General features: G+C 43.0%; 1 protein-coding gene and 1 long non-coding RNA gene across 2 annotated transcripts in view; one reads left to right on the plus strand and one right to left on the minus strand.

Annotated features, from left to right (window-relative positions):
• The window catches only part of LAMA2 (laminin subunit alpha 2), a 636,281-nt gene that overhangs the window by 144,190 nt on the left and 477,754 nt on the right, over nucleotides 1-14,337 (minus strand). Inside the window, exons 33-34 of the mRNA XM_075554570.1 lie at nucleotides 6,986-7,128; nucleotides 4,047-4,145 (exon numbers count right to left, since the gene is read on the minus strand). Coding sequence (XP_075410685.1) covers nucleotides 4,047-4,145; nucleotides 6,986-7,128 — 242 coding nt within the window. The remainder of the gene's footprint in view (nucleotides 1-4,046; nucleotides 4,146-6,985; nucleotides 7,129-14,337) is intronic.
• Nucleotides 2,981-4,141, plus strand: LOC142453337 (uncharacterized). Its single transcript, XR_012785372.1, has 3 exons — nucleotides 2,981-3,088; nucleotides 3,473-3,692; nucleotides 3,975-4,141. It is a non-coding gene; the product is annotated as an uncharacterized LOC142453337 (long non-coding RNA).

Below are 14,337 nucleotides of genomic sequence, written 5' to 3' on the forward strand. Positions count from 1 at the left end.
TGAAAGAGAGGCTGCAGCAATGTGCTCACACATGACAGGATGAGGGCGCCACCGGAAGGGGCACTGATTCGTTCTGTGGTGAATAAGGCAGCTGAGTTGGAACCCAGCAACACAAACAGCCCTCTGGTTGTGAATCCATGTGATGCGCATTCATGCCAACTTTTGATCATCATGCAACTTGACCCCAGAGGATGGAATAATGGATCACATTTATTTGAGTTATCAGTTGTCTCCCTGACAATTCTATTCATAATTATAAATGTGCGAGGACCACGGTTAAAGAATAAGTGAATGTTTAGATATCCAGAAGGCCCAGTAGAACAGTGGGCTGGATTGCTAACTGGATGGTTGATGGTTGAACCCACAACCCATTTGATTAAGTCTACTTTAGAATAGATTCCCAGCCTTACCAACCAGATGGGTCTGTCTACTTTGTCTTAGAGAGGAGCTGTGATCCAGAATTGCCTTGTTGGCAATGCTTTGTTGTTATTCTTAATTTGCATTTCTTTCACAGCTGCATAACCCCATGAAAAAGATCTTGGCTATGGGTAGTCTTATTTCTAGAATCTGAAGAGTAGGCAGATAAAAAAAATGGAATTGGAGTGTGACAGTAGAGAAAATTGGATAATTTTACCTCAATCAAGTGATCGATTTTGGCATCTACAGTGATAGGTCATAAGCCTTTGATACAATCTAGTGAGAATGGTATTTTATCTCTAGCTCTGTAACCTATGTCATAAATACCCACACCTCTACTCTAATCGTGAAAGGAATATATGACTGATAGTTAGGGTTTCCTCATGATTTGGTAGCAAGCCCTAACCTATAAGGTGTCTGACGACTCCTCCCTAGGGGTACCATTTATTTGACATCTAAGGAAGAAATGCGGAGATTTTGTCCTCTCTCTCCTTCTGGATGGCCTGGATCCTGTTTCTGGTCTCTGGGATGTGCTCCTGAAGGCTAAGATATTGCCTGCTGACAGTGGGAACTGCCCATGACCTACCACAGATAACATCAGATCTACCAAGCCCTTGCGCCCTTCACTGGCCTCTGATGATTTGGTTCACTGGCTTCTCAGGTCCAGACAGCCAAATGAGTAGTCAGGAAAAGCCTCTAAAATAATATCTGACAATCAAAATGGACGAAACCACCTCTCTAAAGATGTGAGCCATTTTTCTTGATACAAACACTTCTCTTTAGCTACATTTTTGTGTCGGTAGTTTCGTTTCTCTAGAGAACCTAGCCTAACACAGAGAAAATGCCACTAAAGGAACATTCTATAAAACACATAAACAATACTACTCAGGACTACACAGGTTATCCAAAACAAGGGGAGCCCGAGAAAGCCTCATCATCTAGCGAAGTGCAAAGAGATATGGAGCCAAAGATATCATGTCACTTGCCTTAGACAGGTGGTGCCACTGGGCAAGTATTGCTAAATGCAAGGCCAGTGGTTCAAATCCACCAGCCACAGTGCAGGAGAAAGATGAGGCAATCTGTTCTCATAAAGATTTATATCCTTGAAAACCCTATCTAGGGTCACGATGAGTGGGAATTGACTTGATGACAGTGAGTGTGGGGTTTACCCTGTATGGGATCCTAGAAGAAGAGTGAAAGACATTAGGTAAAAATGGAATAAATATCAATATAGACTTTTTATTAATAATAATATTGTACCAATATTAGTTTACATGTTGTAAAAAGGGAACCATATATGAGAGAAATTGGGTGTGAGGTATATAGGAACTCTTAAAACTATCTTTGCAACTTTTTCTATAACTCTACAACTATTCTATTTTTAAAAAAGTATACATAGAAATACTATGAGTCATTTTGAAATATAAAATATTTTAGCCCACATTATAATCAAGAGCTGATTGTCCTAGTGAAATATGCCATGTGCCTCCAAGTGGCGATCATCATGTTGTAATAAACTCAATGTAGGCGAGTTCTGGACAAGTCTTTTTTATACCACTATCCCCATTACCTGCCACCTTGCCTAGAACATGGTGATCTCCAATAGAATTAATCAAGCGAATAAATGCCCCACAATTTCTGGAATTTCTCCTAAGGACCCTTTGCCAGTTCAAGTTAGTCTATTTTTATGGTGTCTCAAGCACATTTCTTATCCTCTTGTTCATTTTGTTTATCTATTAAAAATGTATATGCAGTTTTCTCCGATTGCTGTCCATACATCTAAATACAAGCGTGAATGCACGCACACACACACACACACGCACACACCCCCCAAATCGAAAGCTCCTAGGAGAGAGAGATGCTGCTGATTGATACGTCTCTTCTGCGAACACTTAGCTTTGGGCTCTGCATGAGAATGTGATGGAAATTCCTGTGCTTGGTGCATCGCGTTTACCCGGTTGTCATCTGTTTGGGTGATCTAATTCTGTATTCATTTGTATTCACAAAACAAATACAAATATTAAAAATTAACATGAAATAAATTTACTCAGGACATTTCAGTGTCTAATACATCTGGCAAGAGAACCGGTGATGTATCTGTACATTCTACATTGCTGGTGTGAGATTCCCAAACAGTAGTAAGTATGCCAGTTGTAACATCCCTGCCACAGAAGCCCAGCGGGTTTGTTCCTGGAGAGCTTCCTGAGCCAGGAGCAGGTGAGGGTGGAGAAAAGACCTGGCCTCTGGGATCCGGGCCCGGGGTCCAATTGGCCTGCCTCTTCCTTTCTGGAGTTGTCTGACCACTGGGGACTCAGTTCCCGGCCAAGGACCGAGGCCGTTCTTCTTGGGAATCCGAAATGGACCGAATAATTGTGCAGATCCAATGCTCTTAGGCCTTCGACGTGGACGGATCATCCAACTGGATCGCTACGTGCAAGACCAGCCTCTGGTGCATTCGTTTTTCCAACCACAAGGTGGCGGACGTTATGCTGTTTTCCTCCGCGATGCCGCAATCCGGATCCTTGCAAAATCTGATTAGCACACACGCCTTTTAAATTCCGGCTTTAAAACATGTCTGAAACGCTTTGGATGTTCACATTAAGACGATTTCCTCTTTTGTGCTGGAACACCGATTGGGCTGTACCCCCAGATGCAAAAATCCCATAATGAGGTAAAGGGATTACAAGTACTTTGATTTAGTTCTCTTTTCTTCTGGAGCGCTGGTGGCCTCTTTGCTAAAAGCCCAGTCACTTCCTGAGGGCTGGCGGCGGAGCTCGCTCAGGGAGGAAGGCCTGGGAGGTGCTCCACTCAGGTTACAGCCTTGGAAACTCAGGATGGCCCAGAGGGTCTATTTGAGTAAGAATCCACTCAATGCCAACAGCGTTTGGGTTGTTTTCTGTTTCTTTATATAATCAAAATGGTGTTTTTTGGGATTCAAATTATTAAAACTTTTATTCGGGAAACTTCGGGAATGAAGTTCTCACAGTGTGTGTGCTGTCATTGTGATATGTCACTATATTTGTCCCTTCCTAATTGCCTCTTGTGCTTGTGACAGTTGGACATTGGATCTAGAAGACTGGAGGAGGAGGAATGCCTTTGAGTGGTGGTGCTGGCAAAGAACACTGAAGACACCACGGGCCGCTCAAAGGACACACAAATCTGCCTGGAAGAAGTACGGCCAGAGTGCTCCTGAGAGCCAAGCACAGCGAAGTTTCCTCTTACAGCTTTGGGCACGTTGCCAGAGAGACCATACCTGGAGCAAGACATCATGTTTGGTAAAGCAGAGGGGCTGCAAAGAGAGGAAGACCTTACAAAGATCGATCTAGTAGCGTAGAAACCACTGCGCACATGGCGCAGTCTCCGGCAGTGTTTTGTTTGGTTGTGCAAGGGGTCCTTATGGGTCAGAACCAACTCGATAGCACCTAATGACAACAATTATCACAACCCTTTGGGTGCTATTAGAGTCTAGGATGAATGAAAGCAGAGCAGGCGTTCAGAAACCCGTTTCTTTCATATCCTACATATGGCATTAGGCAGAGCATGTCTTGTTTTTACAGAAATTGGGAGTAACGGCCTTTAGTTTGCTTTACAACGGCTCTCTGAGAGAGTTCATAATTTGGCCAACTTACCCTGGTCAGAAGCTCGTTCATTTCCATCACCAGCGTCTTCAGATCGCCCTCTGCCACCTGGATGAGCCTCCCTGGAGCCCGCTGAGGTGAGAGCAAGTGCTGAGAAAGAGTCCATTCAACCAATAGTTTAGAAAGTGGCCTTGAAGGGAACCACGGGACTGAACATGCAGTAGAACACTTTATTTCTTGATAGATAGATAACTCCCCTACCTTCCTGTTGTTCTTTTGTATTGTTTTTATCATCTAATTATTACAGTAACTCTGTGAGGTGAATGCCACTACATTTAATGGATGAGAAAACTGCGGTTGTTTACAAAGTGGGGTCCAAATTTTTGCAGCAGGACACACCATTAGCAAGAGTTAGAGTGAAGAATGATTCTTCGGATCATTTCATTCCTCCCCTTCCCCCGCACCCCTCCATCAGTAGATACTCTGGCTGCAGGTGAGTGGAGGAAAGCCGCTGCCCCTGACCTTGGGCACTGGCCCGGCCTTAGAGTCGTAGAAGCTGGTCTGGCATTTCACAGGTCGGCCATGTTCTTTTTCTGTTCAACACACACACTTCACAGAATGCCACCATTAGACAAGATTATTCTGTGACAGTGATGCATGAAGCAAAAAGTAACACTGTCATCTAAGGACAAGCAAACCATGGCCTCTGTCAAACTACCAAGTCATGAAAACTCCTTAGTTATAACTAAACACCTTAAAACGGTGGTTCTCAATCTTCCTAATGCTGTGACCCTTCAATACAGTTCCTCATGTGTGGTGACCCCCCAACCATAAAATTATTTTTGTTGTTATTTCATAGCTGTAATTTTGCTACCGTTAGGAATCGGTCGAGACCCATAGGTTGAGAATCGCTGCCTTAAAAGAGTAAGTTGCTGGGGTTCAGGGCTCAAGGTCATGATCATGGACCCATGTTGACATAACATAGGCCACAAAGACAATGTTATACAACATAGCATTTCTTTATTTAAAACTCTTCACATCCCTGAAAACGGAGGCTACTAGGTAAACTCCAATCCCTCTGCCTTTGCCTTCAAAATTCCTCTGGCTTTCAAATGTGCCCTTATTACCCGGCCCTACTCAATATTGTAGCAAGCCTGAGTCCTAAGGTCTGCCCGAAAGGCCTTGCTAATTCACACCACCACCTCTGCTCAGGAGTACAATTCAGTGGCAAAAATAGGGATGGGCTGTCGGTCAGAGACTTCTCCACATGCTGACTGAACATTGCGAAAGGCAATTGCATTCTCACAGACCCTAAGTTTAACTGCCTCTCCAAATTCTTGTTTCTACTTAGTGGACCTTGAGCTTCACATGGAAGTGCTCCCTGCCTTGCTGTCATTTGCCAAAGGTAAACAATGCAGCACTTCTTCCCGATGTGGACTTTCTGTTCGTTTTAAGTACAATGATCCCTGTGAGGCTTTAGTGACACACTTAACCCAGAGATAGCGACCAATCAATGGTCTCATGACTGCTATCATCAATACTGACTTCATTTTCTGGGAATATACTACTTACCTCTGGTTTTGGCCAGGATTGAATAACAGAGCCTCTAGAAGAGTGTCCGCCACTGCCCTAGGAATAGAGCTTAGGCTCCTTCCTTCAGTCCCACCCATTTGCCTTTACTTAACGAGAGCGCATATCGATCCCTCAAGTTCCAAGTTGAATTGTACCTGCTTCAGTCATGGTTAGTTTGAATGTTACTGATTTCGCCCGTGCATGAATTATCCTGCATTCTAATTCTTTATAAAGCACATGATAACAATGTGTGCCATCTCGATTATTGTCCAATGACTGCACTCTTACCACACAGACTCCAAGATTCTCAGGGGCAGTGAGAATTTCATAGGGAATCAAGGGAACCCACTCAGCAGGCAACCAAGTGCAACACTATGCATTCTTTAAGTTCTCGACACATATGCGGCAATTGACTGGAAGAAGATATGTGACCACCTCGCATCGATATTTCTACAGGTGAAATATCTCCAAATTCCTTAACCTTCCCACTAGTTTATCAGCGATCGGAAGTCTTATGCTTTCAGAGTAGTGCTTCTCAAATTGGTACACGTTAAAGTACTTTAAAGGGTGCTAGTTCTTATAGCTCAAAATTTGAACCATGTGTTTTCATGTTGACAATAATCTTAAAGATTAATGTAAGCATTTCTGGAACCCTGGTTAGGTACCTAAGAGGTAAATGTTGCCACCTGTGTTCAGTGTCCACATGTGCATAGCACATGCATTTGATCACAAAGCACAATGCATAAACCACGTAAAGTGATCTAGTGATTTCAAATGTCATTTCGGGACCCTTTGCAAAGAGCTGTCTTTCTTCCATTGTTTTTTTAATCATTGTATTGGGGGCTTTTACAACAGCAATTGTATCATGTACTTTTGCACCCACGTTGCCTCATGCAAAGGGCTTTCTGGTTCAATTCACAGGAGGGTAGGGGAACTGAGGTGGCATGTGCCCCTTGCTAATGTGAGAATGTGTGTGGAAATAGTATCACATGCTTGCTGCAGGCAGCAGTAATTTCCTTTTAGCAAAAATTATCTGTGCCTTTATATTAATGTTTTTAATTTGATTTTTATTGGTTTTATAGGGGGTTCTAAGCATTAATCTATTTGCTTTCATAAGACCTATAAGTATGAGGAGTTCTTGCCTTCTTTTATGTTTGCACATATTTTTACCTAACATCATAAAACGAATTCAGGTCAACACTAGGGGGGGTATAAGACTCTCTTCCCTTGGAAGGTAACTATATATGTTACTGTTCTCAAGTCTGCAAAACCCCAGGTTCGATCATTTCTAAACTTCTGTAACTGCTGTTTCCCTTGATTTGAGGCAGGGTAGAAAACACTGCCCAAGGACAAGTCAAAACTGCTCCGAAAGAACAGTCATTCTGTTCCAGACTCTTGCTGTGACTGCACCAACCTACCTTTAATTCTTGAGTTGTGTTTTCAAGGCCGTACAGCATTTTATAGGGAACGGGCAGTGGGCCAGTGAGGTTGATGCTCAGGGCCATTTGCTCCAGGAGCGCCAGATCATGGAGAAGCAGCCCAGTGCATGCATCTCCACAGACTGCGGAGAGGAAAAGATTATTAATTCTGCGGAACACCAGGCAGATGCCCAAAGAGTTCAGCGAAGAACGATTTCATGGTCCATGTATCCATGTATCTGTGTGAGATGCTGTTGCTCATCTCAGATAATGAACCCAGTCTACCGGATGGCCGCTGGAAAGAGATGAAAAGATCAGTAGCAGAACGGACGGGTCCACTGCGCAGAGCTTGAAATGGGGAGGTGCTATCAGGACTGGAGGAAAAGCAAATAGAGGCTGTGGAAACGGAGTGGATTTCAGGAGTATGACAGGTGGAGTAACTCCTAAAATAGAACAGATCCTACATGTTTCCCATGAGCACTTGCCAGAGGAGACAAGAGAAGAGTGAATACAGAATGTTTCAGAGTGAGCAAATGAAGGCAAGCACATGCCGTTAGCTTGCAGTGCACACTGTCTGTGGTAATTTGGTTTCTACATAGTTCAGGTTTCCATTTTCAAAAGTTATATAAATGTTCATGTTAGCAGCTATACAGCAGAATTATTATTTTTTAAATAAAATAAAAAATTTTGAGGATGTAAGGACTTTCCCCCTGATATTAATTTACTGGCCTACTTGCTAGCCAGCTCTTGCTTTTCCATTCGTCAGCACCTTGTCACCCAAGAGCAGATATGGCCCCATATTAGTGACTAACCTCATTCGGCCATGGGAGCAAATGACTGCGAGGGGCAAGGAACAATTCCATTCCTTAAGCAGCCAAGAGTGATACTGTCCGGCCTATAATTTTTCAGTGACTAGGAGGGGAAGCTATTCAGCTTTGGTGGAGAGGGTCATGTGCAGAACTGGTGGCAGAGTAGGTGATGAGGACACTGGATTGCTGTCCCTTTGTGCTGAAATGAATAGCGTGAATTTCTAAAAGTGCAACATCCTGGGATTTCAAATACGTATCTATATATGCTCAACCTGAACTATATATAAACGACATATAAAGTTCAAACTGATATATATATACACACAAATGTATATTTATTCAATATGCATTTATTTTATCCAGTGTGTTAGATAATCAATAAATTCAATAAAACCAATGTATTCAATATGTACTGAATACGCAATTCAAATTTATTCAATATAATTATATATATTACACCTTGAGATTTTTGATTTTGCATCAGGGAACATTGAGTTATCCTTCTCCATGGCAAGGGGCTTGTATGGATGAACTACATCTATGTTATACAGCTTTAGTGTCCATCGATACCCCGCAGATGGACACATCCGAGCTCTCTGCATGTTGGAAAGGAGAGAAACAGATGACAATGGGAAACACAGGTCTGGAGCAGTTTTAGCTGATGTCTCAAACTGGCAAGAATTCAATTACCTCTCTAAATAGGACTCCCCTGAGCTGCCTAATGGAGAGAAAACCATTAACTAAAGCTTGTAAACAAAGCAAAGTACTACAGAGGGTGATTTTTTGATAGGACAGTAGTCTGAGGTGAGTTACAATATCCCTTCACAGGGATTAAATGTCCCCAGTAGGTTGGTTTTAAAAAAATAAATCATCACCTGCACCGCTGAACCTCACTTGCAGGGCACTCTAACCCCCATGCGTTAGGAGCCGAGTGAACAGAGGCTGGGAGGGACGGTTTGAAGTCTCTCGTACTCCTCCTGATCAAAATGAAGGAGAATGTTCCCTGAATGGACACAAAGCAAAAGCCAGAGGACAGTGTGGTTATGCCTTCCCTGCTTTTCAGGGTCTTGGTCTACTTCTAATTCTGGAGAAGGTTCAGGGTCCAATTTACAAGAAGTAAAAAAACATAGTAAGCACACCATAGAACGCAATTCGGGGCCAAAGTGGCCATGTCTAAACACCAAGATCCATCGTTTGCTTCTGAAACATTGGCAGCGATCAGAGTTACCTGAAGCACTCTGTGAAATCTCAGAGGACTGAACTGCATCCAATCCTGATTCCGTGACTGCGTCTGATGCCGGACGGATGGTCTGAGGATGCTCATTTCTCACAAGCGCCCACGTGGCAATAATATGGCTGATGTAGGAGCCGATTTTAGAATAGTGATCGGCAAAGCATATTGAGATGGCTTGCATAAGCTTGGGTGCTAGCCCAGATTTAGTAGGTCAGAATCTGCATTTAAGCAAGAGCCCCTATGTGCATTGACATTTCAGATGCATTGCGCTTGCTCAGTGCTTCTCCGTCAGGTGGAGCATCAGAACCTGATGGAATTTGTAAACCACAGAGACCTGAGTTCTTCCACTGATTATCTCTAGAGATTCTTACTAGGTTTGTGGGAAGGAACAGGCGACACTCTTTGCTAAACTCCGGGTAATTCAAATGTGCAGCTAGGGTTAAGAACATCCTGGTCAAATGATAGACATTAGGAATACTCTATTTTAAAGGAAAGAAAGATTTGAAGGTCATTTCATTTGTTTTATCTTTTTTTCCAGAATGCCTGGCCCTCTATTTTCACCCAGCTGACTTCTGGAGGCTCTGGATTTCGCCCGGATGTCGCTTCCTCATAAAGAAAGACCCTCTTCCCATCAGTCATCATCACTTTTCCTACATTGTGCTATCTTCCCAGATGCCTATGGGCCATCGTATTCATTTGTTTTTTATTATATTTCTCATGGTCTTATTTAATATTTGTTTGCTTGTTTGTCCTTCACTAGAGAAGTGACCTTAATCATCTTTGTCACAATGCTCAAGACCGTGTCTAGCAAGTAATAAATAGAAAAAAATTTATAGTATCTTTGTGAAAGGAAGTTAAAAAAAGCATCAGAATGCGAAGGCTTGAGAGTTGGGGTGCCGGAAGAGGAAAGGGCAAGAGGAAGTGAGAAAGGGAGTTGACTGGACAGGAAACTTCTTCACATCAGAAGGAGATAAGGTGATTTGATGGCGTAAGGCCAAAGAGACCCAGGGTAATATGTGAAGAGCAAAGCAATTGTCTTGTGATTGGAAAAACTGAGAGTGATGCACTTGATGGACTTGCTGCAGGTGACTGGTGTGGTGTCTGCATGAGGCACCGTGCGACGTTCGACCCTGGGAAGAGATAATTGGCTAGGAGGAACAGGAGACGTAATGATTAGGAAGCAGAAGGATTACTAATCAGACAAAGGTCAAGGCCAACTCTGGGCCAGAGGAAGCAGCTTTTCTACTCCTCACACCGAGAAGAGACATTTATTTCCATTTCCTTTGCATCTGAGTTGGTTTTATGGCTCACTCTGACTAACAGAATGGGGTCAAGGGACAATGTGTGTTCTGCATGCACCCTCCTGGACACCTTCTGTCTGTGAACAATGTTAGGCCCGACTCCTGGGGGATCGCAGTCCATGTGAGAGAGGGAGCGGTGGGGCTGGCTAAAGGGCTGGGGGATGTGGGTCCATTTCTGACACCCATACGTTCACCTATGGCTCCAACAGAACTGTGCAACCGAGTCCGTCCAAATTGTCAATCTAAGAGCTGTGGAGGAATATCCTAAAGTGTAGAGTGGCCACACATGAGGGACAGGCTTGCCTGATGTTTTGCATGTATGACTTCGAGGATGGAGTAAGATTGTGAAGCTGTAACTCACAGGGGAATAGCGAGCCTTAGTACAACTTCTCCATTGTACGAAGAATTATAACAAAGACTTCATGTTCTGCAGACTATTGTTATGTCCCATCCAGTCAGCTCTGACTCGCTGCACCCTATTTTCCACAGAATGAAACATCACCTGGTCCCTCCCCATCCTCCTAAAGGTTATCTGGAGCCCACGGGGGCAGCTCCTGAGTCAGTCCAACTCCTTGAGGGTCTTCTTCTTTGTGAAGACCATGAATGGCCTTTTCCCAGCACAGGTTCTCCACTGTTTAAAAAATTCCATTTGACTTCCAGTGAAGATGTGTTTTTGGCAGATGTTCCCAGATGTAAGCAAACAATCTGCTCTTTGTTCGCGCTGAAGCACGTTCACTGTGACGGATACTTGATAACATGAAGTCTCACAACACTTTCTAGGGCGGAATGTCCTCCAAAAACTTCCACTACTCCTTTCTCTCTAATTTATATCTGACCTACTTCCAAGAAGGAATTGAGTCAACTTGCTAGTGGTGTGGCTAGAGGCTCCTTGCTGATGGTTCTGGAAACTTCCAGAAAATATATCTAGAGTTTTTCTCAGTGTTTGCTTCCCACAACAGTGAACTAGGGACTGGAAGGCAGAAGTAGATCTGATTTACTGCAATATCCCGCAGAGAAATTGGTAAGCTACAATGCCAAGAGGCAAGCTGAATACTGATTTCTCTCTCATTTATTCTGCCCCTTGCCCCATGTGTTTTACTTCCTCGTCTTCAGTTGTTGAAATGAAAATGTATTTAATTGCTCTTTCAAAGACTCATAGATCACATTTTATGTCTCCATGTCCAAGGTCTATTGTTATCCCACGTCCCCACATTTGCTTTTTGGGGAACAAAGCACAAGCACATTTCCATAAATGAAAGGTAAGTTTTATGGCATGCTCCAAGTAATATACTAACATCTGCCCAAATAGGTCAGAAAGACTTATGAATGTGACAGCCATGGGAATTTTTCAAAAGCCTCGGAAGAAGCCTAGTTCGTGCAGTTATACAGTGAACATGTAGGGGATAGCCCCTTCCCTGAATGGTTTGCTATTTTATTCTGACACAAAATGTTTTATTTATACCACAAATTACTTTTATTTGTCCTCAAAAAGTCTGAAGTGTTTGGCAGCAAGCATTGGAAATGCAATATAAATGAAAATCAAAATTATTTCTCTCTGATAGGGCAAAGGAGCCCAGGGGCACAGTGATTAAAGAGCCAGGCTGCTAAGTCCACATCAAGAGATGCTCCCTGGGGAGACCGGACAGTCTACACCTGCAAGGATTTGCCACGTTGGAAAGCCCATGTGGCACTCCACTTCATCCTTACCAAGTAAAATTTGAAGAGCTCCAGAGAGATGCAAAATTCACATGATGCAAACCACTGTTCTCTGATAAGGATGCAGTTATCCTTGATAATTAACATCTGTCTTATAATCAAGGACCACCCCCCCCCCTGCCATAAATGACCTAGCCACGCCATTCTCCCCTTTCAGAAATCCAGACAAGGCTTTAAGTGCGATCTTGCCTAAAATGTATGGGAGATGGAGCAAATACTTCAAGACTATGATTATATTTTCTATGACTAAATGTTTTCGAAGCTTTGCCTGTAAAAGTGTCAGGATAAATTTGTGTCTAATAGTAACAAATGCAGCACTAACTTCTGATCGTTACAGTGGGCACATGGAAGGGGCAAATCATGCAGCTGATATTACAGATCTTTCTGTTAGCAATTAGTGCAAAAGATTGCCTTTCTGCTGGAGTCCCCTTGCATAGGAACTACTGGCTGGCTGTCACAAAAAATTCACACACTGCATCCAAGCCAAAGAAGATGAAGTGGAAAGGAGTACACTGAATATTTTTAAAAGGCCAAACCTATTAACCAAGATTAGGTAAAGATACATGAATTTTCTGCTTTAATCAGAGAGGGATAAAAATCAGTTGAAATACATTTTTAACGAAAGATGGTGTGTGTGCACGTGTGCGCACGTGTGTGAGTCTTCGCATGCATTCCATCGCTAGTTCTCTAAGTCTGGATTCCTGCTTCCCACTTTCTACCTTCATCTTCAATAAGACACTTTTACAGGAACATCTATTTTAGAGTTATTCTATATTAGTTTAAATAAATATATTGTATATTTATTCTGCTCAAACCTAGTAAGAGGATTTTTTTCTTTTTTAATATGCAATTTCTTTATATTCAAAGCAGAGAGTATTTGGTGTGTTATTAAACCCAGGCTGTCTCTTACTCTGCTAAAAGCAGCTCCCTTGGTGTGTTCTACCCAAGTGTAAGCCCCAGTCACTCAGCTCAGCATCTATGACTCCGAGCATCATCGTGAGTTCCACAGGACCATGTTATAAAGCCTCATGGGAAAGAGGAGGGATTCTGCTCCCACAAAGATGTATAGCTCCAGGACCCCCAGGGGCCGATTTACTCCATTGAATAGCGTCCCTGTGAATAAGAATTGACTCAATGGCAGTGAGTTTGGCTGGTCTGGTGGTAATGAGGTGGTTACTAAGTCACTCAGATTTGTTTATTTAACAAAACAGATGTGGGAGATGCAAACAGGTGAGCTGAGGTTGCTTTTAGGGAGTTCTTAAAGCCTGGCTTCGAACAACATGGCACATCTTTGGGTAAGGTCATAGGCCAAAGACGCTGCCCTTGAAAAGCATGCAGACGGCAGACAGAAGGCTGCGTCTACACGGCAAAGATGGAGGCAGCTGAAGCACTTGAAGACCGATTGTAGTTTGATATGTTTTCCTTCAAAAGGACTGTTTGCCTCAAAGTTCCCAACCACATCCCCCCATTTTATCCCTCCCTGGTCTCATGGGGGAAGCAATAACTCCCTTGAGTAATTTTATTTCTAATTATAAATGTATAGTATTATTCTAGTGATACTATCAGAGGACCTCTGCATCTTTGTGATCAAGCCTTGGGTGCCACTGCCTTTTCAAAGCAAGAAGCATCTTTGCTGATTTGGTAAAAGAAAGATAGAGGTTTAGACCTAAGCCTTCTCCCAGGGGCTGGCAGGTGCACACATCACAGAGACCAGGTGAGTGGCACCACTTGGCTAGGTGACCAGTGGCACCATTTGGGCTGCTAAAGGACAAGATCAATGACACAAGCCCACCAGCTACTCTGCAGGAGAAGGACAAGAGCAGCTACTCCGGAGAGATTTTGACTCCAGAGCACTGTGCACGGTTGCTATGAGTTGGAATCACCTGGGGGCTATGGGTTTGTTTAAGACACTTCACGATCACTTTGGCAACATTGGAACAAAAAGCATCATCTTATAAAATGTGACTATACATCATGGGACTGCTCTATCCCTCGTGCCTCATATGCAGTGATTAAAACTATGAGGCAGCAATTTGGTGTTTGTAAAATGTGATTTCAGTCACTCTTTATGGGGTAACATCTTGTCAACAGCTACTAATTGTAATTCTGTTCTCTCAGAGACTCATATATATTTACTATGCCACTCATAAACTCCTTTAAACATTACGTGCATTTATTTTCTGAGCAAACTGTTGGCCTGCAGACAATGAGGCAGGGACACATCCAAGTATCGTGTTTCACAATTCAAAAATTTACCTTTAAATAAATAATGGCTCTCTTGCTCCTTCTCAA

The sequence above is a fragment of the Tenrec ecaudatus genome, chromosome 7, assembly GCF_050624435.1.
Source record: "Tenrec ecaudatus isolate mTenEca1 chromosome 7, mTenEca1.hap1, whole genome shotgun sequence".
Classification (NCBI taxonomy): Eukaryota; Metazoa; Chordata; class Mammalia; order Afrosoricida; family Tenrecidae; genus Tenrec; species Tenrec ecaudatus.